This window comes from Cololabis saira, chromosome 16, assembly GCF_033807715.1.
Source record: "Cololabis saira isolate AMF1-May2022 chromosome 16, fColSai1.1, whole genome shotgun sequence".
NCBI classification, from domain to species: domain Eukaryota; kingdom Metazoa; phylum Chordata; class Actinopteri; order Beloniformes; family Belonidae; genus Cololabis; species Cololabis saira.
The window spans coordinates 32,531,085-32,557,551 of record NC_084602.1 but is presented as its reverse complement, the minus strand read 5'-3'; the positions used below and the strand labels follow the sequence as shown (position 1 = coordinate 32,557,551).

At 37.9% G+C, this 26,467-nt stretch overlaps 1 protein-coding gene across 1 annotated transcript; it reads right to left on the bottom strand.

The window, feature by feature from the left end:
- Positions 1-345: 345 nt before the first annotated feature.
- mia2 (MIA SH3 domain ER export factor 2) lies at positions 346-25,873 on the bottom strand. Its single transcript, XM_061743134.1, has 28 exons — positions 25,666-25,873; positions 25,381-25,514; positions 22,728-22,814; positions 18,588-22,605; positions 18,204-18,461; positions 17,847-17,947; positions 14,607-14,738; positions 14,405-14,426; positions 14,138-14,226; positions 13,797-13,868; positions 12,663-12,773; positions 12,465-12,536; positions 12,253-12,357; positions 11,990-12,112; positions 10,002-10,184; positions 9,658-9,748; positions 9,437-9,504; positions 9,275-9,345; positions 9,094-9,195; positions 8,887-8,983; positions 7,968-8,035; positions 7,555-7,640; positions 6,589-6,699; positions 5,951-6,082; positions 2,944-3,078; positions 2,781-2,833; positions 2,509-2,692; positions 346-1,921 (listed from the first exon to the last, which is right to left on the bottom strand). Exons 1-28 carry the CDS (start codon positions 25,784-25,786, stop codon positions 1,713-1,715), a joined length of 7,035 nt encoding a protein of 2,344 aa, XP_061599118.1. The 5' UTR covers positions 25,787-25,873; the 3' UTR covers positions 346-1,712.
- Between the last annotated feature and the right edge of the window lie 594 nt (positions 25,874-26,467).

Below are 26,467 nucleotides of genomic sequence, written 5' to 3'. Positions count from 1 at the left end.
GATGGACCTTTTCTGTGTTAAGCTTGCTTTGCAACTACAGAAAGTTCTAAATAGACTTAGATCTTTAATCATACTTTGTGCCGTTAATGACAAAATCCCCAACTTCCTTGGAATCATAAACATAATTCTCACCACTTTCCCGTGCAGTTCATGACGGTCTGGTGAACCCCGCCTCATTTCACATCTGGAAGATTGATTCTCTGTCAGACTTTTTAAACAAAACTTAAATTAAATACTTCTTTAAGAATTCAACAATTCATTATTTGAGCTTTCAGCACGTGTTATGCTACTCCATCATATTGAAAAATGTGCACACATGGAAAACAGACCACTTTCAACATGTTTCCTTGTACTATTTATACTTTAAATATTTACATCTGTATTCATGTACAGTTTACAGCATATATACATGCATGGGAACAAGATTATACTACATTAACGTTTAAAATGACATCACAAGTCTGGTTGAGTGTATGTGCATATATGAACAGTTCTGTATATGTAAAAGTTATTTTTGAAATATTCAACTAGACATGTCAAATATTCAAAACAGTATTTTAACATAATTACATTAAAATATTGCATTACTCGTGGCTGCTACTGATGCTTTTGTAAATTACAACTATGCACAAAAATGTACCGTTTTAGGTCAGTGAGATATGGAGACGTCAACAATTTAAGAGTCTTTATTCGTCCATCAATAAATCACTTTTTACAAAATTCACAAAGTTCTCATCTTTCAGAGGAAGCCTCTATTCCAGTCAGTCCACTTCATTTCCCCCTCACTGTCACACTGGGTCACAGCTTAATAATAATAATTAATACAAAACTCCAGCAGCCGTTACGAGCCACTCAGAAGCCGCGGCAGTGTGGAAGTCACTGTAACAGGTTTAAAATGCTCTTCCATCGCCGTTCTTTTCTAATAACTTTGCCAATGAAGGCAAAGTCCGCTGAATCTCACTGGGGAAGTCAGTGAAATTCATTTATTTGAGTAGATTTAAAAAAAGAAAAAAAAAATATTTTATTTGATCTCTGAGAAATCAACTCGGTTCAGTCACAAAAAAAAAAAAAAAAAAAAAAAAAGACCTGATGTGATCAGATTCAAGTATCAAATCTGTCAACAATACACATGCTAAATGATGAGATTTTATAAATTATAACAATGGCAAATGTTATGGTATAAGAAAATGTATAATTCTGTCCTAAAATATATTTCCTAGAAAGTCTTGGATCTTTCCCATTTCTTTTTGCCGCTAAATGCTGACGGGTCCTTTCATATTTTGAGACCTGGTCATGCTGTTAAAAAGCATCCAGCTTAGTTGAACTAACAAGCAGCTGTGTCTGGTTCATGAGGCAACAGTACCACAAACGTACACTGGCTGTAACTGAGCGAGTTTAACTGCAGTCACTATGATTTCTATTATCAGCTGGATAAGGGCAGAGCTGAATGATGGCGGGACAAAGAGGGAGAAAGAATGCAGAAAAAAAAATAAGGGATGTGGTTTCATGTGAAAGAACTAGGGCAGGCACACTTAAGGAAAACAAGCTAAGGCAGGCAGATGTGTCCCCTCTAATAACACTATTCATTAAATAAAGCATCTGCATGAAGAAATGGCTGTTATAGAAAAATGGGGGGGGACGGTCACATCCCATCATCCGTCTACCGCTGATTTAAATGTGTCGTATAACCGCTTAAGTAAAAACTGTGAGTCTCAAATGGCGTCTTCGGGCGATGGTGTGCTCTCCTCTGGTGACTTCCTGTGCAGCTGTGAGGGGTGAGGCGGGCGAGGAGGGAGGGAGTCAGGAGGAGGGAGCCCACCGGGGGGGCCATAGGGGGACATGTGAGGATGAGGAGGATGAGGAGGTCCACCGGGAGGGAAACGAGGTGGGAACATCATTCCTGGAGGACGGGGGCCCCACACTGGGGAAAAAAGAAAAAATAAGGTGAGTCTGAACTGATGCACGTGGAAATAAGAGCATATAACATGACAATAAAGCTTGAGTTATGGTTCTGCGTCAAAACGACGCCGTGCCTACGGCACGTATCGACGCAGACCACACGCCGTCACTGACACCGTCACTGACACCGTCACATGCGCTGTCTCTGACGTGCACCTCCTGAAAATTGTAACTACGCGTCGAGGCGACGCAGACCACACGCAGACGGAGAGGGCTGTGATTGGTTCGCTTGGTAGCAACCCATTTCCGGTTTCCGGTTTGAAGCAGTCGTGAACTTTCAGCGCTCTTTTCTTCGTGTATGTGTGATTTTTTTTGTTTTCTTTTTTTGCACAATAGTTGTCCTTATCTCTTTGATTCACTGTGACCGGAAAAGTCGGATAAACCATTCAGGAAAAGATTGCGAATTAGCGGTCATGGGGGGTACTGCACCGCGGCGAAATGGAGTGATGGAGAAATCCGAAGGGTTCCCGACGGCCTCACGGCGACGGCGTGTGCTCTGCGTTGGTTTGATGCAGAACCATAACTTAAGCTTAAGGCTGAGGTTATTACTAGGCATGATGGGAGGACCTCCTGGTCCCCTGGGAGGGTAGAAGTCAGGACGGGGTGGGGGTCCGTAAGGGCCTCTTCCGGACCATCCGGGGCCATCCATGGGACCCAGCGGGGCTCCGGGGGGAAGTGGGCCACTCATCCTTGGATCTGGTTCAGGTGGAGCCATCTGATCACCGGGACCAGACTGAAGACGCACAGAGAAAAAAACTCTTAAATTAAACCTGAACCACAGATCTACACATGCTGTAATCACACACACGTACGCTTCTTACCACTCGACTCTCCGGATCAGCAGGGCCAAGGCTGTTTTCTCTAAACGAACTATCTGCACAGACAAACATTTGGTGTTTTAATTTGAGAAGACTGGCTTTGAAGTTTGTATAACAGTGTGTCAAACATCAAAAAGATTCAAATACAGCGAGATTAAGGACTTACCTGACATGTCTGCAGGGTGAGGAGGTCCTGGGGGGAGACCTCTACCCTGGAGAGGGCCGGGAGGCATCATGCCCCGCATGGCTCCAGGAGGAGGTCTCCTGAACATGGGACCTCCCGGTTCTGGAAACATGTAGCCTGAGGGACAAAACAAATACATCCCAATGTTTAACGGCACCCAGCAAGGCTCTAACATGCAGTATCATACTGCATGATATTAGTTGTTGATATTTTTGGAGGCAACTGCATTGCAAGTGTGACAATGCTGATTTCATGTTGAGCTCAACGAGAGCTGAAAATAAATGTGTGGAAAAGCTGATGTTTTCTGATGCTGATGCTCCCCTTTTGAAATCATCTGAAAGTATTTGCCAAAAGCACTTACTTCTATTTATACAAAGAACTACAGGACTGTTCTTTATTTTCCATAAAGCAATTAAAAAAAACAAAAATGTCATACATTCATACATTACAAATCAACTGAAATATTGCAAGCCTTTTATTATTTTAATATTGCTGATTATGGTTTACAGTTTAAAATTAAGATTCCCAGAATATTCTAATGTTTTTAGGTAGGATATTTGAGTTTTCTTAAGCTGTAAACCATGATCAGCAATATTAAAATAATAAAAGGCTTGCAATATTTCAGTTGATTTGTAATGAATCTAGAATGTATGACATTTTTGTTTTTGTAATTGAATTACAGAAAATCACAATATTCAAATTTTCTGAGACAGTCCTGTATGTCATCACATCATTTTAAATGTCCGTTATGAATCACTGATAAATCCTCCCTGTAATCAATTCCTGTAGGTTTTCCTGCAGAGCCAATTCTTTATATTGACATTGCATTTATAAATACTGTTGCAAATACAGTCTTTGTGAATGTTTCGTTTTTGTTTTTCATGTTGTGATGCAACCTGTGTAAATATGATTTCATAACGACTGTTTGGAGTAGGATTTACAAAATGCAATTGATATTAAAACATTAGCGTATATATACTTTATTACAAACGCTGTTTCTGGATTTGGTTGAATAAATACACTGGGAAGCATTCACAAATGCACAAAGCAATAAACTATAAAAACGAGAGAACCAATGAGCTCATGTTCATATACTGTTGCTTTGACTTCACATTTGACAACGCTGAGGTTTTTTTTACTTTGGACTAGGAAAACTTAGCATCACACGAGCTAACATGATTGTAAACTTTTACGTGGTCTGGTTGTCAACAGAATCCCACCTCCAGCAGCTGACCAAACCATAAACCATTCTTAGTGCCAGATTACCAAAATGTGGAAAAACTCTAGCATCCTTAGTCTGGCTGTGATGAAACAGAAATAACTAGCTTAGATTTTTGCGCTGGTTTTGGATCAGAATGTGCACCGCTTTGTTGGAAAAGAGACGATGGGCCTAAATCTACTTTCTAATGTCAAAATTCAAAATGCATTAAAAGGTAACACACAAGCACCGCCACATGCCTTTTGCTTTCTTCTAGCCGCTACAAAAATCATGACAAGGTAGAACAATCCGGTGCGCTGAGGTTGTGCTGTAAAGCAGTCAGAACAGCCCATCATGATTTGTGCTTTTATTCTGTCATTAACAGTTTATGACCTCATGTCAGCTCCCTGCTAATATGATTTAGATGAGAAAAACATTATGACCTCTCAGAGCAAATCTACATAACAGCCACCTGCTGTCATCTCTTAGGTATTCTTTTGCATGAACTTATACAGGGATGATCGGCTGAATTTATCAGATATGGACCAAGTATCACTTCTATTTCTTAAGACAGCTACTTCCATTTAGGGCTTGGAACTGTGATTAATACAAACAGGAGCCTTAATACATGTTGTAATGTACACATGTTCTTTTTTGCCCTAATTTAAAACCTCACAAAAGAGGTAAATTGGGCTTGGAGACAATCATGATATTCATCACAATCAAGGTGCACATGCACAACGAGCAACGATGGCAAATGCGTTAAATGATTGATGATGTAGCAGAAATGTTGTTGTGCCACATGCAAATATTTACCATCTATCAAAAAAGTAAATACTTCTCGCTGGAGTCCGAAGACTAGATACTTTTTATAGATGAGCAACGGATCACTAGAAAGAGAACTGTTTTGACTTTCATTCTTGCCGACACAAATTAACCTTTGCGTTATCAGAATAGAGATCTTTTTTAATTTTTCTATTTATCCACCTTGAAACAACTAGACTGCTGGAACTGTGTGGAAAGAAGAAACAAAAACAACTAAGGGTCAATGACGAATAAGGATTTTCAAGGTACATTTTTTGAGTTTTTTGTCAAGATGAATTTAACTAGCCTTAAAAAAAACTTGTGGTGCAACCATGATTCATATTAAAATAAATTAATTTCCTTAACATCTTGACATCTTTTTTTTACAAGTTTTCATTATTATACAAAAATTGTTTTTTTTAAAGTCGCGCCACATGATATTTCATAAAATTGACGTCATCAGTCAAACTTTGTTTGTATATTATGATGCAAATATAAATACAAATGTGTTGCAATCTTACACATTACAAGACATTTCTGAAATCATGCCAGATAGGGCAGAAGATTGATTTAAATACATTTAGTCATTTCAAAAAAAGTGATCAAAACAAGAGTCATGGTCGGACGGTCGCACCACATGACATTTTGACGCTTAAAACAACAACAAAATCCCAAATAACTAGTATTTTTTGTAAAATTCAAGTGAGTCCATATGTGGGACAGGTAGGTCATATATATGGTATTTTTTTATCCATTTAAACCTTTTTTGAATTGAAAAAAAAAAATCAGTTTTTCATAAAATATAGGCGTCACGTCATTGACCCCTAAACATTTGTGAGATTACCTTGTCAACTTTTGAGGAATAATCCACATCTCTGTTTAGTAAATATGATTTTAGTCATAATACTTTGCAGAAACAAGTTGGGGCGAGTCATAATATCCTGATTCTATCCTCTCTGTCTCTTTGTGCCTTGATTGTAAACACACCTGGAGGTCCTGGGGGTCCTAGAGGGGGACCCCTGCGATCTCTCTCCCATGTAGGAGAGATTGAACCGCTGTCTGAATGAGGACCTCCACTGCGTTCCATCTCTCCTTGGAGATCTCCTGGACCACGAGGTACTGGGACAGAAAGGAGCAACAGAAATAGACGATCCAAAGGAAAAGGTAAGAGTGGAGATAAGAATATAGAATAAGGGACAGAGAGGCAGCAGAAGTGTGTGGGAAAGAAAAGGGGAAGGTTTCAAAGCAGAACAAATGCCCCAAAGACATTTAGACCAGAATGAGCATGATTGGAGGTGAGAAACAAAACGCATGAAAATGTTAAGTCAATAAACTGAGAGGCTTCCAAACATATATCGTATTATTGTTGATTTCCTTTCTACATTCCAGAATGCATGCGAATCAGACCATGCAAAATGTATAGTCATCAACAATTTATCATGCTACAATCAGCTGACCATCACAAACATGCTGTATCTACTGCACAAGTGAAGTCGGTATTATGTATATGAATAAAAACAACGTGTACTGAAGAATGTGAATGAAAAGTACATTCATGTTTGTGGTATTATTTGCATCAGTTTAAAGATTTGTTAAATAACTGTGTATCTAAAATGTGTATATACCTCTAGGGGACAGTCTAGCAGGGCCATCCATTAGTGTTGGAGGAGAGAGGAGAGCTCTGGGTTCAGACGGAGGTCGACCCAGAGGAGAAGGACCGTATGGTGACCGTTCAGCTGAGGATGGAGGGAAATTTGGTGAGAAATTCTCTGACGCTTCACATTTAAGACTTAAAAACACAAATGACATCAAGTAGAAAGTATAAGACCTTACTTTGGTTTTGGTATTAACTGGAGAATCACACGTATACATACAAGTCACATAATTCACCAAGTCTAAACACACCTGATTTAAAAAAAATTAAAATAATGCTAGTAACCAGCACATTGAGCAGCAGAAATCAGAGCCTAACAACATTCATAAACAATATTTGACCAAATTTACAAACAAGAAGATTATACCAAGAGCAGTGAGAGAGAAGAGTTGCTTTATCTTTAGGGCAAAGGCCATCGATAACTAACTCTTCAATAACTTGAATGTGGCAGATTTATTGACAGCGATACTGTATTTGTGATTTTGGACTCATTCCAGTTAGAGTTCCCTTTAAGAGTGAGCAGTATAGGATCTGAAGTTTGTCCAACAGAGAAGTACTATTAAAATATTTCCTGTTTTATGAAGAGTTCACTAAAAGCTCTTTTACTTGTGTGACAATATTCATAACAACAACTGATTCCTCTTGGCAACACAAAGACATTTCACTTATGCTGTTTTGTTTTTTTTGCAGCTCCAACTAGTTCTCATTGAGTTTATTAGTTTCAGAGTTAAAATATCTTTTTTATTAAGAAAGTTTACAAATACTTTATTTATAGTATTCCATATTGTCAAAAACAATACAATGAACTGATTATGTCCTTAATTAAAAAGCTAATTAAAATCTGACCAAAACTGTGGACAAGACACTGCATGTGTGCATGTGTGCATGTGTGTGTGTGTGTGTGTGTGTGTGTGTCTGTGCATGCAGGAGTGTTTACCTCGAAAAGGCAGCGGTCTTGCTAGGCTGTTCAGGGCGTACGGATCTTTGTCAAGGGCGTCCAATTTAAACTGCGTATCAGTGAGTCTGTAAAAAAGTTGCATCATTTGTAAAAAATTTGGTCAGACCACAAAGATCTGCACTGTATACATTATTATTATCATCATCATCATCATCATCATCATCATCATCATCATATTTAATGAATATTTGCACCATAATAACAAGCACAACATAATTATATACTACATTATAATTTTGAACTTGTGTCATACAGCACATTTAACAGTTTGTTAATTGTTGAAAAAAGTGATTTATTGTTTCCAGTGTGTCTGGATTTAGAAATAATTAACAAATGTGCCACCATGGGTTTCTCAAACATGAGTATTCAACCATAGTTAGAGATGCGCTTACTTCTGTCGGAAGAGGCCATTCTCTCGCCTGATGTCTGAAAGATCTCTCTCTGCTGCTCGGGCTGCCAACTGGAAGTGTCGGTAAAAAATATATATGTATAATTTAAAGGAATACTGTACAAACACAATCAAGAATTTAAAGGACAGGATTCACCAGCAGCATGTTGTGCACTGCCTTTTTCGTTGCACTGTAATCGCACCCTGCTAGACTTCTAAAACATTATGATTTTCTTTAGGGCTTTAGAACTTCTTTATTTTTAAAGCATAGTTGTTTTTTTTTTATCAAAAGTGTTTAAAAAGAAAAAAAAAAGGTTTGAATTGCTATGATTTAGAAAGTTTTACAGGCCATAAATCCAACTTTTAAATAAGACCATCACCTGCTAACACTGCTCAGTCTTAAGGTTTAAAAAAAAATTGGGTGTCTTCCCAAAATATTAAACTCATAAGTGTTGCTGAAAAAATTTGTATTTATTAAACCCTTTATTCTGTAATACAGGACAATGCTACCACATGCTGACGTAAATTATAACCTGCAGTGTTTCTATGCTGTTTTGTTATAAAATGTGGGATATGATAGCACAAAATGCTACAGGGTAGCCTGCCAACTATGCAGGGGCTTTGCTGCTATCAAGAGGTAACACTAATCCAAATATAAGCTTTCCAAAAGATTAAATAAATAAATTAAAACAATTATGATAGGGAGTTTTAGGATTAAAGACTCAAATCAGCCCTGCGGTGTGATCCCTCATATTCCTTCCCACCCTTTGTCTTTTCAGTTTAAGTGTAGAGACAAATGTTTAGACATAATCAGCAACACCAACTTTAACTGCTAAGTATTAGGTTACACCACACAACTAATTTTATATACAAAGATGTTTGTTTTTAAACTCATAAATGACTAGTAACACAGCTTTACAAACCCAGTTATTATGAGCCTTCTTTTCATGTGCCGATATCTGAGTCTGGTAGGACTTTCTGGTTTTCTCCAGCTCTTCCTCCATCTCTTCTGCTCGTTGCCTGAAATTAAATCAAGGTGAAACTATGTATGGAGGAGAGGCTCATACACGCCTGGAGGATGTAAAGTACTAAAGTAAGTGTAGTTCCAGTTACTTTGACGTAGCACCTACCTGTAGTTGTTCAGTTCTTCCATAGCCATTGCAATGTTTTTGTCTGCTTTAGTTAACTTCTCCTCTTTTTGATGACGTTCCTTCTCTTCCACTGTCAGCATTCTACAAAAGCACATGTTGCAACGTTTTCAAAAGTAAAATTTGTTATCATTCCTTCTCAAGTGTTCCCATGAAGCTGTACCTGTGAAGCTTGAGTTCATTTTCCTGGTACATTTCTGTCATAATCTGGAGTTTCTGTTGTAATCGTTGGGCCTGAAAACACACAATTTGCTTGGATTAATGCAAAGAAAACTAGATAAGGAACATTATAATAAATATCACAATAACCGCTGAAATCAGCTACCTGATCTGTGTAGTGTTCACTGTCAGACTGCAGTGACAACTTCTCATTCTCCATGTCCTTAATGCTCACTTGAAAATGAAAACAAAACACAGATGCAAACTTATCAATATTCAATAACTGCTGTTTGTTTTGCATTTTAATGAAAAATACAACAACTAAATTACCTACATGTGAATGACATCCTTACATTTTTTAAATAAAGCATACGACAGTGAACTTACCTTGCAGTTCCTCTTTAGCTTTGATTTCATCGTTCAGCTTGGCAAACACTCTGTCTTTATCCTCATCCACTGATTTTAGGTCTGCATTCAGCTACACACAAATGTAGAAAGTGTATAAGAGGCTAAACTCTAGAGACTATTCAAAATGGTTAAATAATTATGCACCACTTTTACAAAAACCTGTGGTGGCATGTGTTAGTCACAATCAAACACACTCCTGCTATAACAGAAATCTATAGAAGGCTGTCTGTTATTCAGGGAAAGTATAATAATCATATAATGACAAATACAACAACTGCATTTGTGGATTTGTTTTCCGTATTGTGCCTAATTTATTTGCATACCTTTGCAGCATAAATGAGCTTCTGGACTTTCTGGAGGTGCATGTCTTTTGCGTCCCTTCTTCCATTCTCCTCTCCTTTTCCTGGAGTCCCTTTAGTAGCTTCTTTCTGTCGTCCTTCATCACCCTCCTCTTCCCCCATGTCTGAATCCCAAGCTTTCATCCGCAGCAGCCGATCTGTCAAGGACTGGAGGCGTACAGAAATTGGATTCACTTATTTTCCATGAATGCTTTATGCCGACATAAGACAATACACAAGAGGTGAGGTGAGCTACACCCCACTAACTCATTAGCACCAGTTCACCTAATATGTGTTTTTCTGGACGCTGGGAGGAAGCTGGAGTGAGCACCTAGAGAAAACCTACAAAGGCAACCACACCAACTCTACAAAGAAAGCTGCACAGCCGAGATGCAAACCTGGCACATTCTAAAATGATGTTGCTACCAATCAACCTTCCCCCCAAAGAACAAATATGACTCGTAAAATGATTTTATTTAAGAGCTGAAGGTCAGAAACGATGGCATGACAACAGCTTTTTAATTCTTTGAGGAATGGACTTTGATGGAACAACAATACAGTATATATGAGCACAACTTTCTTGTATAGAAGCTGACAGATTAGTTTAGCGTTGGCTTTAATTACTGCCTTATTACTGATTTTCTTTTCCCTACAATATATAATGAGGTGATAAAGATTGGAATTCAGTAGGCCAATTGCGGGTCACCATGAAGCTAATGTAGCTGCTGCTGAACATGGTACCAACTAAACCATAACATTTCATGTGTAAACTGTGGGCTTGAAACTGAACATGATCGTCGTCTCACAACAAGAACAGGTTTAGCTGATTCACATTTAAACTGGTTGGAAAGCCGTGGTATGCCACAATGTCAATATACTTTAAATAAACTGCTCCATGTACAACATTGACTTCACATCCACCATGAATAATTATTTACTGTAATAAATTAATGATGAATAATAAATTGATGATGAATCCTGTCATCATCAAGGTGTTTGAAGGAGAGCTGATGTGATCATTTCCTCTCACCATCTGTTAAAAACACTTACGGTAGATTCATTACGCTGACACTAAAGGGACCTTCAAGTTACGCAGACTGATAAGACATCCAACGGTCTAGCAACAAAAAAACTACTGCATGATTTTACAATTTATGACTCCTGGTCTTTTTGTTTAACAGAGACACCAAAATATAATTACTAGGATAAATTTAACATCAGATCAGCCTCAAAAGCTACAAGTAATCTCATAACCAGGTCCCAAAACAGAAAGTAAAATCAAATAAGTCAGTCCAACATCAAAGAATCTATCAGCCAGCATAACTGAAGTCAATATTTATATAAGAGCTGTAGCAGCTCAGCTGAATGACAAACAAAGTGGCCTTGGAAAGAGACTAAGAGAACTACTACTGACAATGGGGAGAATTACAAATTACACCGATGCCCCCCATCAAGTTATTTCTGATTTGGTGGATCTCAGGTGTCCTGCAGATTACTGAGATGTCTCAAAAACACACCACGACCATGCTCAAGTGCAGAATTATGTGGTGCACAGTGGCAGTTCAAATTAAAAGCTTATTCCTTGATTGAAGATCCAGTAGCACCAACAATTTGAGGCACATGAAGGTTGATCTTCTAATAGTGTTCAATGATTAAATGCACTGTGTGGAACCTCTAAAGACCGTTTCCAGTCAGATAATATTGTTAACATTACTATTTTGTGTGTATGCAAGTTTTCACACTGTAAAATGATCCCGTTGAATAAATAATCCACTAAGAAAAATGTAATTTCAATATGTAACACCGGCTTAACCTCACTGGCGACAACCCAACACTTTTTTCCAAGCATAGTAAGTATTTAACACAACATAAGTGTTTTCTCCAGTTCCTAAGATATGGCCCAGCTTTCAGATAAAACTTTGATACATTAGCTGAATAAAATACATTATCATGAATGGAAAAAGCAATCGTACCATTATACGTTCATCTTTGTTGGCAACATCCTGCAGCATCCCACTGTGAGCAATCTCACATCTTTGCATCTCTGCTTCCAGCTCACTCACTCTTTCTGCCCACCCCTCCACTTGCTGCCTCAACTGTATATATAAAAAAAGAGATAGGCAAAGAAATAGAAAAAAGAGATTATGGTTTAAAGAACAAGGGGATATAGATAGGAAGTCTTTGCATGAATGTGGTGCAAAATGCAAATCGATCAAATGAGTGCTCAGCATCCTACATGATTGTTGCTCTCCTGTACAACTATGTTCTCCTCTCCTTCTGTTTCCAGGTTCCTCTGTAGCCTGTCACTGTTCATATTGTATATCTTCAGAGTGGTTTGTGCCTAGGGAGAAAACAGCATCAATATTTAAACATGAAACTCATGAGGGCAGAGCAGAAAAGAAAAGCACAAATAAGAGATAATAAATAGTAAGTAATGGAGAACTGTACCTGTTCTTCCTGTGACTGGAGGTCTTTTGTTTCCTCTTCAAATGCTCTAATGGTTTCTTCAAGCATTGCAATCTGGAGGGAGAACCCAAAAAAATGGAGACACCCCCATCAAAAAAAGATTATCAGTGTCCAGATTTTACCACTATGGCTTCTTGGTGAGAATAGAGTTATTTCTGGTATTGGTGTGTGTAATCCTACCCTTCTTTGTTGTTCTTCCTTATGTTCCCTCTGCTGTTCCATCTGATCCTTCACTTGTTGCAGATCCCGTTCCAGCTCCAATTTATTATGTTCGAACTGCCTGGCTTTGACCTGAGGTTCACAAGACAAGAGGATGTGATCCAAGACTTCAAAAGACTAATTGGAAAACTATATGGCAGCTGATGCTGATTATACCAAATCGGTTTGTTTGGCTCTTCAAACCCAATTGGGAATTTGATTAGATCAGCATGCAGTCATCCTGCCTGCACCATTGACCAGAGGAAGACCTACACGTCCGAATTGTCTAAATCCCATGATTTAAGAACTTTTGCTAATGTGTTTTGGACTTCTACATCTTACAGCACAATCCATGAATCCTGTATTGCAATATAAGTATTATTATATTAGAATCTAGCAGCTAGATGTATGTATAAATGAATAACTAGTTGTTTTACTGGAAAATGTTGATTTGATTTCATTATATACTTGCATATGACATTGGCTACTGAAAATATATTCCACAAAATCTTACCAAGTACATTCACAAAAATAGAAATAACATTTCTAACAACTAGTGCTTTAAAGTAGTCATTGATTGGATGACTCTGTTTAGTTAATTTTGATAAGTTACAAATTAAATCAAAGATACAGAACTACTCAGAGTTACCGTTTCTGACAGGATTACAACACAGTAATCTATCTATTAGACTATCAGATGCCTGGAAAAGTACAACTGATTTGCTGGAGGTTGATGTATTAATGTTTTTCAATGAGGAGTACAGATTGCAGTTTGCCACATCATAGTGAATATTTCTGTTAGTATTTTATGTTTACTTGGGTGGCATGTCATTTTCCCAGCTGAATTTTCCCAGCAATCAAACATTTACCTTTTCAATAACTCGTCTATCAAAATTACTAGTGTTATTGCCTCTTTTTTTCCCAACACCACAACTAAAAACAGAGAAATATCTTTCAAACATTTAAAGACAAATATGCGACTAACAAAAGTTTATTTAAAAAAAACAACACTGCTTTGTGAACTAATTTTTTTTTTTAAAGAGCGACAGAGCTAAAATATCTTAAATATCAGACATTTCTAAATGCCCATTTACATTTTGGCCTGTCCTTTCTTACCTCTAGATGTTCCGTCTTTTCAGTCTGGGCCAGGACGCCACTGCCCTTCAGCAAAGTCTCCAACTCATCATACTTCAAATGACACAGCATACAAAAATTACATTTATTGTAAAGTACTTAAAATAACAATAAAAAGGGCATTCAATCAGGACATAAATGTATGCTCACAATGCTATACATCTTTACATTTAAGAAAACATAAGTGGCAATAATTGTGTTCAATTTCTCATACTTTCAGGACTTTAAAACCTGCGGTACAGTTTGACCTAATCTTTGATTCCTCCATGATTTGAGACCCCTTTGGTCTCCAGACAGGAGTCCCTAAGCACATGATCACTAACCTCTTGTTGACACTGACTTAGAGTCTCAAGGACTTTACACTTTTCGTCCAAAAGCTGCGTAACTTGTTCTGCCATCCGATGCTCCTTATCTATAACAAAAAAGGGAATTCAAACTTGATACAAATTATTTTCTGCTATTTATAAAAGATTCTTAAAATAGTTTATTTTTTAATTCACAGTGGTCATGAGAGGCTAAATTGGCATAAATTACCGATGGTGTTTCAGTCATAAAACTTTGGAAACAAAGTATATGTTGTGGGAACTTACTTTGATACAATCTGCTTTTGATCTGAGGGAAGACAAAAAAAAAAAAACAAATGAGAAAGTTGTCACTGATGATACGGATGGCTCATTTAAGGCCAAGAGTAGTGAATTTGTCTTTACATTTGAACCAGTATGATATTCTGCACAGGTTATGAACATAAAATCACAGTGTTGTTGAAGTGAATACGGATAGTTGTGCACTCACAGAGCTGTAACATCTCCAGGTGAACAACATGATCGTCACCAACCCCACCAAACCAGTGACGATGACCAGTTCCCATGGTAAACCATACAGGTCTGGTCCTGGTCTTATGTCATCTGGCAGCGACGACACAACCTGAATGAAAACAACAAAACCATTCATTTTAGGAGCATATTCATATGGTCATGTTTATAATATATTCTAGGAGTAAAGGGTTCTACTGCAGTGGACATTAGGCTTAGCAGCTTACATGTTTAACACGAGTTAACGACACATGTTTAAAAGAAGAGGCCATCTAGTGATATTGACATTACTTTTACAGTAAATGTTCTCAACATTAGAGGGCGTTTCATGCTGTTTATATCCATGTGGAAGAGGGAAAAAAAATGTTCATTAGACAACTACGGTTAAAGCATTTGTTGCTTGAGGAGTTAGGTTTGAAGCGTCCCCCAAGGAAGCTAGGAAAGCTTATAGGTGGGGGCCCATAGTTCATATAAGGGTAGTGGTACAGTCAATGGTATAAGCAGTTACCATCTGTAAAAGATGGTGATGGATAAATGCGTACAAAGTACACAAAAAAACACTTAACATACATACTTAACATTACATATAAATACCATCACACACATACATCCCAGCAGTCCATGAAGAAGCATTTTATATTATATATAGGTTAGTAAAAGATTATTTTTTAGTTGTCTTTTAAACTTGGAGATAGAAGGCAACACCTTGAGGCCATCATCAATCCTATTACCGCGGTTGAATTGGTTTGATATTGGATATTGGATATTACGAATTCAACACCCATAAAACTTGTGATACATAACACCGATTGTTTTCATTAAACCTCATTAAATCAGCCCATAATATGATTTTATAATAATTACTCTCTTGTGATATATAGTCTAGATGACCATGAACACATCACAAGCAATATGACCAAAATCAGTGGTATGTATCACAAGTTTTATGGATGTTGAATTCATTAAACCACATTAAATAAGCCCATATATATATGATTTTTAAATCAGCCCATATATATGATTTTTTAATAATTACTGTTTTGTGATATATAGTCTAGATGACCATGAACACATCACAAGTGGTTTGACCAAAATCAGTGGTATGTATCACAAGTTTTATGGGTGTTGAATTCATAATATCCAATATCAAACCAATTCAACCGCGGTAATCCTATTCCAAATCTGGTCCAAGTATAGTTTTAAAAAATAAACGAAGTATTGAACAAATACAATACTTTCCCTATTGAATCAAGGATTATTTACTAGTTAATATCAGTACCAACCAGTGACACCCACTTTCTTAGTAAACAGCTGTTTTGATAGCTAACAGCTGTTCAGACTACATATATAAGAAAAACAAATGGGGAAACTTAATAAATGCCTTCAATTTTTGAGAATAATTACAACAACAGGAAACATAAATAGGACCTGAGAGATTACAGCAAATGGAAATCAGCAATTATTAAAGGCGAGCTATGCTAACAACAATACAAATATTTTAAAAGTCAGAAGGGAGAAGTGCAAACATGTGCAAATATAGGATATATGACAAAAAAGCAACGCCGTGTTTACTATAATATGACATTATAATGCAACCATAGCTAATTGTGAAATGCTAACGAAACCTGCCACATAACCTACATCCTTCACTTTCTCCACGGCGATACTGTAATAAGCTTCCGCCGTAGCCTGGAAGTCCACCGCCTTTCTGGCCAACTGCTCACTCGCCGGATTTTCTGCCATGTCCAAATTATTTCATCTGGCCGATAATTTAATATAAAAATGTATTTATCCTGACTAGAAAGTGGAACTGTCAGCCTGAGTAGCGGCGACTTCTCGTCCTAGTCACAACACATACGCTCGGGACCGGACCACTTCCAGCGGCAGGGGGGGCACACAATATTATATTCTCTTTTTGTAGCTTTTTGTAACAACTTCACGTAATTAAATGACATATGAAAATAAATACTATGTTAAATATGAAGTTTCTAAATAATAATACCATATACAGACATTTTTGTACGTATATAAATTCACAGAAATATCACAACACCCCCGCTCGTGTAAATGGTTTAATCTCGACGTCACCAATTGTAAAATGCCACACTGGCAGGTCGGAGCGATTTCAACGTGACACTAGAGGAAACAGGTGTTGATAAATTGAAAGTAACCTTTCATTTACACATTAGGACGATCAACCGACTCACTAAAGTAAAAACACAACATATACGTTTCTCATAATGTTTGTCTCAGACTATGCCCATATTTTACTGGCTTTGACTTAAAGCCACTGTCTAATAATGTAGTTTAACACCTTGTGACAGCTTAAATTTACACTATTTGTCTCAACTTTATACTTACCGACCCGGGTTCATTCTCGTCCATCTGATTATATAAACTGTCCTCCTGCTTAAATACATGTAAATCAGTTTGCCTTTGTGTTTAGTCGATAGTCCCCTGGCTGAGTGTAATGGATCAAATGTAGACTGGAGCTGACCTGTCAACTGAGATGAAGTCAAATATGTGTGTACATGGGAGAGTCAGACCAGGATGTCAGGAGTGCTATGTCTTAAAGAACCAGACACCACAGTATCAGTAGATGGCTTTCGGTCAATACTGGGCATAGTAAGACACATAAGCTAAAAATATATAGTTTAACTGTTAAAAATAAATCAGAGGTAGATTCTGGATCAACTAAATACACCTGCCTTTGACCTCAGTCATCATGATAACTGATTATTTTCTTTTTAGATTTTAAGGCTATTTAAAGGCTATATATTGTTATTATGTGAATCTACTAGAACGTGTTTGTAAGTTGCTGTTCAAAAACACATTTTTTTGTATCTTCTCACATTTTGCCTGAACGCTTTTGGTATAATCTTTCTGAAATTAGCTAGTTTTAACTCTTGTTCCTTTAAAGGACCACCTCCAGTCCTGGGTCAGGAATTGTGCAACTGTGTTTAAAATGATGCATTAAGAAGAAGAGCCTAAACCAAAAAACGTTTCAAGAAGTGAAGATGCAATCTTTTCATTGTGCTTTGCAACTTTGCAGACTCAGTTGAATAAAAGCGATATAACACATCAAATGAATATGACCTCTAACATAGTATTCCCTGAAAATTTAAAAATAATTTAAAAAAAAGTTGAAACTGTAAATTTGTGTAAATTCTGTTACCAAATAACATGTTCATATTATTTATTTATTGAAAAATGCTCTTACCTGAACAGCAAGCCGTAGCAGCTTTCCTCCCAGTGCATGAGCATGAGTGCTAGAGTCTTTAGCCACCCGATAGACAAAGTCCAGAGTTTGCTTCATTACCCCTAGAGTCAGTCACACATAATGGTACTTTGTTAAACTTTCCAATTTTTCCTATACGATTATATTTATGACACAATATTCAAAGGTTTTATCTAGGCTTGATGAAACTTAGATGTGCCATCGAGGTTGTGAGACTTCGTGTTGAAGAAATGAAGAATCTCTGAGGCAATAACACTCTATCTAATGTTATTGCTTCCTTAATTATCTTTTAATCATATTTATTCCTTTGTGATCAAAGGATACTCAAGTCATCCAAACCTTTCTGTGAGTGTAGTGATCCTTGCAGAGGTTGAGAAATGGATGCTCTCTCTTCTTCATATCCTTTCTCCTCTGTTTCCTCATCCACAGATTTCCTCTCTTTATCTCTGCCATCATCCACATGTCCACTGTCCTTCTCTGGTGTCATCGTCTCATCTCTGTGGATCTTGTCTTCCTGGGCTAGAGGTAATTCTGCGATGTGCACTTCCTCATCTTTATCTTGAGTTGAACATGACACACCGGCACAGCTGGGCTCAGCTGCATTTGACAGGGGAACACATGCAAACCTTCTAACTGACAATACAAAATCATACCTGAACTGGCAGAAGAATTTGATCAAAATATTAGAAACGTTGGCCATGATGGTAAAGGAAATCTAGATACCTTGATGATTACTGACATCTGATTTTCCTGTGCTGAAAGTCTCTTTCACTGTTTTTAATAACATTTCCAGCTTCTTAAGTGCAATGAATGTTCTTGTCTTTCCTTCGTCCTCCTGTGGTGCATCATCCATCTTCATGCTGGGAGAAAATTCCCTGTAGTGATGCAGAAGTCTTTCTATATCTAACAATATAGCTTGATCTTCATCTGTAATTTCATTTAAGGCCTCTGAACTTGTCAAAATGTAATCTAAAAACTGTAACTTGGTTTTCCCAAACACTTCCATCAAAATCGATGTTTCTTCCACACTCATGTGGGTGAGGAGGTTTTTGTAAAGTTTGGTCAGGGTTTTTGTTTGGAGGAAGGTTTCTGTGACTTGAGCATGGAAAGGGTTTTGGGTAGAGGGAGAATGAGGTTCTGGGTGTTCTGTGGGAGTAGCTAGTTGCGTTTCTCTAGCCTGGTGTAACTCAGCGGTGGAATCCACTTCTTGATCAGGGGTCAACGAGGCCGGTAGCTGTGATGTCTCACCTGAATTGATGTCGGACTTCAGAGCTGATTCCACGAACCCCTCGGGTTCAGACGTAGGTGTTTGGCTGAGAAGGCCAAAGGCATTTTGGAAAAGACTAAATGCTCCTCTGCTTTCACTCTCTGCTGCTCCAGATGGATTTGAGGATCCACGGGGATCTTCATCTTCAGATGTGAAAACCTCACGTTCATCAGGTGAAGCTGCAGGTTCTCCCTCTCCATCTCTGCGGGATTCACTTCCAACCATTTTACCATCAGCTTTTGTCACTTCAAAGTCGCCATTCCTCCTGACAGCATTATTTGATGTTTTTTCACTGGAGTCTGTCCTGTCTTTATGAGCGTTTTGATCTCCTGTCACTGCTGCTTCTTCACCTACTGAACTCTCAACATCCTCAGAGCCTTCTCCATCTCCTTCTTCTTCTGTCACTACTTCCCCTTTGCCTTCTTGAGAACAATGTTCACCTGAACATTTAAGGCTGTCATCCTCCACATGCTTGATCGGCTGCTTTTCTACAACCTCCTCGCTCTCCATTTCTTCATCTGTCACTTCTACCACTCTCTCTTTTTTCTCTTCCCTTTGTTCCATCTTCTGTGTTGTTTTTTCGGTGAACAATGATCCCAAGTTGTCATGTGGAGTCTCTTTCTCCTTGCTTTCCATGGTTGGGCTGCCGATGTCACTTTCCAACTCTACCTCCTGCAGCTGTTCTCTTTCATCTTCCTTTCTATCTTTTTCAGTTACCTCTTCAAATGTCTCTGAATCCTCCACTCTCATCTGTATTGTTTGCCCAGGTAACTTCTCCACCTGTTTCTCTTTTTCCTTAAGCTCTTCCACCCTTTGCTCCCTTTCTTCGTTTGCCTCGGTTGCATCACCTCCCCCCTTCAATGACATTACCAATTCTTTCTTTTCTCCCCTCGACTCTTCCTTTTCTACCTCCCCTGAATTTTCTTCCATTTCTTCAGACTTTTCCTTAAATTCCCCATTCTCTTTTTGTTTATTCTCCATTTCTTCCTGTTGTTCTTCTCCCTTATCTTCCACCCACTCCTCTTTAACCTGCTGCTCTCCCATTCCCTTTAAATCCTCCATCATTCCATCTTGCTTCACCTCTATTGTTTTTATCATTCCCATTTCCTTTGACTCCTCTACATCTTCCATTTTAGGAATTTCTACCTCCCCAGAATTTTCTTCCGTTTCTTTCGACTTTTCCTTAAATTCCCCATTCTCTTTTTGTTTATTCTCCACTTCCTCCTGTTGTTCTTCTCCCTTATCTTCCACCTCACTCACTTCTTGCTGCTCTCCCATCCCCTTTAAATCCTCCATCATTCCATCTTGCTTCACCTCTATTGTTTCTATCATTCCCGTTTCCTTTGACTCCTCTACATCTTCCATTTTAGGAATTTCTGTTTCATAGTTGTCCGGTGACTTTAGTCTACTTTGACTCAAAACGTCCTCAAAGCCTGATGACTCCGTCTCAGTTTTCTCATGCAGATCTTTCCCACTATTCCCTAAATAATCTGCATCACTAACAGCCTGTTCCTTGTCTGTGATTGCTGTGCTCTCTCCAGAAGACATTGTTCCTCCACTCTCCTCAGACGCGTTCTCATACAGATGTTCAGTATCACTAGGAGAATGTGATGCTCCTAATTCCTCAGAGCTGCCGTCCATAGCTGGACTTTCTTCCACTTTCCCTGGCTTACCCTGGTGGCTTTCAAGGTCCAGATTATCATTAGTTATAGCTAAGTTATCTAAGTCAACCTTTGTTTCTGCAATGGGAGGAATAAAACTAACATTAACAAGGATCTGTTCATTTCCTTTCTCAGCTGACGATAAGAGACTCTCTTTGCTACTTTCCCGGACATCACCACCCACTTGATCCTCCTCTGCCGATTTCTCCGTTGCAGTCATTACAATCTCTTTGTGGGGTAAATCTGTGTCCTCCTTGCTCTTAACTCTTTCATGATAGTCACCACTTTTGTCCAACACATCTGTGGATTGGGCTGAGTTATAAACCTCATGTGTGACTGCGGCCACGTCTTCCTCCACGCTCTCTCTGTTTTGTGGATCTTTTTCGTCCGTCTCATCTTTCCCTGCCGATTTCCCTGAGGAGCCTGATGTTTCTTCAAATCTGTCACCAGGGCCCACATTACTGTCAGATAGTGTTACAAAGTCCTGATTTTCACCTGTCATATTGGTTTTTTCCTCTCTAGGCTCCATATCTTCGCTCTTACTTCCCTCTGAGGTGGCGGGCATCCCAAGATGTCCACCTTCCATTTCTAAAGATCTCTCTTTACCTATGTCATTCCTTTCTTCCACATGTACTTCCTGCACTTCGGACGTATGGATAAAGCTGTTGATCGTGGATGACACTCCACCAACTGCCGGTGATATTTCCTCAGACTTTGTGTGAGGTGAAATAACTTCATGTTCAGCTTCAACTTCCAAAATATCTACCTCCATTATGTCTAGAGCATCTAAATGATCATGTATACGATCATTGCCGTCAGCATTGATTGTCTCTGGAGATTGAATACGCTGGTCTTTTGATGGATCTCCCATGTGTGACTCGTTTCTGGGTTCAGTTTTTTGTTCATCTGTTGCAGGATCTGTGCTCTGGGACGCTACAGGTTGTTCCAAGGTTTCATCCTTTTCTGCCACATTTCTTTCACTCTCATCTACATCAATATTTTCTTTCCCGAAGCCTAAAATGTCCCCAATCCCTATATCCATCCAAGAATTTGATACCGACTCTTCCTTCTTCTCTTCTTCACTTCCTGTTTCCTGTCCCGGATCCTGTTTGGTGAAGCCGAACCCTACCCTGCTGGACAGACTTTCTCCAAACCACTCCAGTGTCCCCATCTCTTTCTTCTCTTCTTTGTGTAACTGTGTGCTCCCCATGCTCGAATACATCTTCCGAGCCCTAAAAATCACATTATGTTCATCTTCTTCATTATTTTCTACTTCATCTTGCTCATTTTTTTCCTCACCTCCAAAGCTAAACCACCCAGTCATGGTGGATGCGAATGAGTTGTCCTTTTTGTCGTCGGTTTGCTCATTTTCTTCAGCCTCGTCTGGTTTTGCGGAGGAAGTGGGTGAAGTTTCATCCTTCGTTTCTTTCACGTCATCATCCCTCTCTCCTTCTGCTGAATTGTCAGGTTGTTCTGAAGCCAGACCGAGCCATCCCGTCACTGAAGTGCCCAGCCAGGAGGAGGAGGGGGACCCATCTTGTTCAGAAGGATCTGTAGGAATTTCATCAGCTTTCTCATAAGGTTCAGCTGCATCAACAACAGGTTCCCTTCCTCCTCCTGCTGAAACTGAATGTTCTGAAGAAGCATCTTCAGAAGTCAAAGAAACTTCAGGATTGTCGTCATGGGAGTGGATGAGCTCTTGAGCAGTTTCTGAGTCCTTGGTTTGTATTTCATACTCGCTGTCATCATCAGTGTCGAGATGAGTGGGTTCAATAAAAGAGCCAAATTCATCTGTACAGAAGAAATCTGATTCCTGCAGGAAAATTGGAAATTAAGTGTTAGATAATGAAGCAAAGAAAAATTGTAAATGTATTTAGTAAATGTACAAATGATGTTTTATTTCAGCTCTCGTAGATGAAAGGCTAATACAGTTACCTGTGTCATTAGTTCTTCCTCTGAAGTTGCATAAACCTGCTCTTCTTTCACAGCATCCTTTGGGAAATAGCCGAACTGTCTGTTAATCTGAAAAACAAAAGAAAGCGGTGCATTCATCAGACATGCATAATGAAAACAAATGTAAATACAACAACTAGAAAACAAAATTAATGGGGGAAGATGAAATATATATATTTTTTTCACCTCAATTATGCTTTTTCCATTTATTTTCCCAGTGCTAATTGCATCAGTTATTCATCAACATAAAACTCTGTCAATCTACATCAGCGTGGCTATGTTGTGTTCGCTCATCTCTGTCATGTCATCACTGGGAATTTTTCTGCAGATCCTTTAGGTCTGCAGAACGGGCAGAGGTGTCAAGTAGCGAAGTACAAATACTTCGTTACCTTACTTGAGTAGAAATTTTGGTTATCTATACTTCACTGGAGTAATTATTTTTCAGACGACTTTTTACTTTTACTCCTTACATTTTCACACAATTATCTGTACTTTTTACTCCTTACATTTTAAAAACAGCCTCGTTACTCTATTTCATTTCGGCCTTTAAAAAAAAACGATCCAGTTAAATTGCTCCATCCGGATAGAGTGAATTTGGTTGTGGTTGTTTCAGATGTTCTTGTCCAGTTTTGTTCTTACATCCGTTCCCTCAGATTCCTGCAACTAAACTTGGATGTACATTCCAATAAAGGTTAGGATAAATGATAACATGCCTCTGAAGTTTGACTTTTTGCACCATTACAATACTTATAGGCAACTAGTCATCATATCTCCTGCTCTCTGAAACAAATGTTAATGCTCAATAGTACACATATATGGTTCTTTAATATATTTGCATTTTACTAAGATGCATTCATTTTCAATGGCTTTTGTCCTTAATGTCCTTTTCCCCCTTACATTACTTTTACTTTTATACTTTAATTAGTTTTAAAACCAGTACTTTTATACTTTTACTTGAGTAAAAAACTTGAGTTGATACTTCAACTTCTACAGGAATATTTTTAAACTCTAGTATCTATACTTCTACCTGAGTAATGAATGTGAATACTTTTGACACCTCTGAGAACGGGCCTGTTTGGATCAGTATCAGGGGGTGGTTTGCAACCTCCATCCATCCATTCATCCATCCATTATGTGTACCTGCTTATCACTTTTTAGTGTCCCTGAATAGTTTGTGACAGTGTTATATGAGGGGGACAAGAACATTGCTTTGTTTCAAGATGAGTGTTACTCACAGTACTTGTCAGAGTTTTAATGCTATGACTGGTGTATATGACACATGCCGATGGAAAATAATGTATTGCAAACATCTGTAAACAAACATTGTTTCTTTCTGGTATTTTCAAGCATTCTAGGCAACAGGTTATCAGTGAGTGGTCAACTCAAACAGTCAAATGTGTGTTTGATGTCAACTGTCTATGCAGTTCACATGTCATGCAAATACAATCCAAAGTCCTAATCAGTTTTCTGCTCTAATCTGAAACAATCCACAGAAAAAGCCGACATCTTACACGAAATACAGCTCATTTAAAGGGATTTAGATTCATGGCAAACTGCTCCAAGCAGCACTGTGTGATTTAAAAAAATCCATCAAGACAATTCTAATAATATCAATCAACAGTCAAATATCATGCATCTATATTTTTCTATTACCGGATGAAAATATATTATATACATTAACCTATATGTTACTCTAACCAGTGTTTTCATTGATCAGTCTTACGAAAACTAAATGTATCAAGTTCACATCATCACAACCGATCAATACTCAGACCTTAATCTGTCTGTATTATAATTAAGACTTATCTTTTTACCCAGAACCTGAGAATGGGGGTGACTTGCACTGAAAATTTCTTCATAGAGTACAGGGGCGTCAATTGGGTGGCAAGGTATGGCAGCCGCCACACTTTGGCTTCAAGGGACAATGTAAATGCATGTTTTTTTAAATACATTTATGGAATTACTCTGTGTCTCTTTGTATTGATTATTCTATTACTTAATACATATAGAATAACTACAAATGCAAATCAGAACAACATGATCGATTTCACTAGTTATTATACACTGCAAAAACTCAAAATCTTAAAAATCAAAACACTCAAAATGTTAAAAGTCTAAAAAAAAAATCTCATTACATTTAAAACAAGACTCAAAAACAACCATTTTCACCTGTTTCAAGTAGATTTTCACTTAAAATAAGTAGAAAAAAAGATTGTTTTGCTTGTAATGAGAAGATAAATCTTGTCCCCATGGCAGATTTTTCTACTTTTTTCAAGTGAAAATTTACTTGAAACAGGTGAAAATGGTCAAATAACAAGTTATTTTTCTGGTGATGATTCTTGTTTTAAGTGTAATGAGATTTTTTGACTAAAAATGAGACATTTTAACTAGAAATAAGACAAATATTCCTGGCGAGACTGCATTTGAAAAAGTTCCAATTTTCTTGACCACACAGATAAGCTACTGTGCATAGCAAACTTCTGTGATGAGTATTTGCTGGACGTGTTGATTGATACTCTAGTTAAGTTCTGTGACTCGTAACCTTGCCATACCTTAGCTTCGACTGAATTGACGCCACTGATAGAGTAAAATGAGAAGAAAACATAGAAAGAAACATATAAGTTATAAGACATACGCTGCCTGCCCAGAGATCATCCCTCTTTCCAGTAAGTTTGTGGTAGACATAGATGATTTCTCCACGCATGAAGCTCAGGAAGCGGCAGTCCTTACTGTGATGGTCCCTCATGGCCTGCACTCTGCTCATTAAACCTACACACACACAAGGCAGGACAGAGACCAGCGAAACAAGTCAGAGATCATAAAGAAAGTTTAGATTTTGAATGTAATTTGAAAAGATAATTGTCTGTTGTACTTGTATAACATCGATATCAGGAATTGCATCAGAAGCGTTTGGACTTACTTTGACACTCAGAATCTCCACAGATTTTGTAGTCAGATAACAATCCCAGAATTATGTGAGGTAAAATCCAAAAAGTTGTTCCTACAATCCAGAGGAATCTGTAAGCCTTTAAAACACCCATTCTTGGTGTTTTAACTGGAGTGTTTCAAAAGAAATTGTCCATAATCAGGAGGAACCGACTCTGGCCAGTTGTGCTGGCAAGTGGACATTGCCTCCAAGCTGTTGCTGTCATGAAACACCAGAAAGGCAAATGTAACAGCTGAGATAAGATACAAAGCGACCACAGAGATAATCATTAACATTCAAGGGCTGCGTGTGGTACCAAACACTATCTGCTCGCTGGTCAAAGGTTTGTGTTGAATTCAACATCTTAGAATAGAAAAACGTTGTTATATATTAAATTGATTATATATTAAAATGCATATATATGCTTTAGGTTTTTACCAAACTTGGTATTAACCATTAATATATATGCAGACAAAAAAAAATGTTAGAATAGGACAGTTTATAAAAAAATATATTTATCTGAGAAATTAATAACATGTTAAGAGATCGATGTTTGTCAGAATAACATTTGTGGATTTGTTGTTTAAAAAAAAAAGGTTTTAATTACTTTATTTAACAAGAATAATGAAAAACTCAGATGTAAACATAAGTACATCAAATTGAGAGAACAATCACAACTCCTATTAAATTGAGATTGTATAAAGGGAAAGGAAGAAAATAAATAAATGAATATAAAAATAAATAAATAAGGAATGAGGAAAAATAAATAAACGAATGAATGAAAAATTAGTACTTA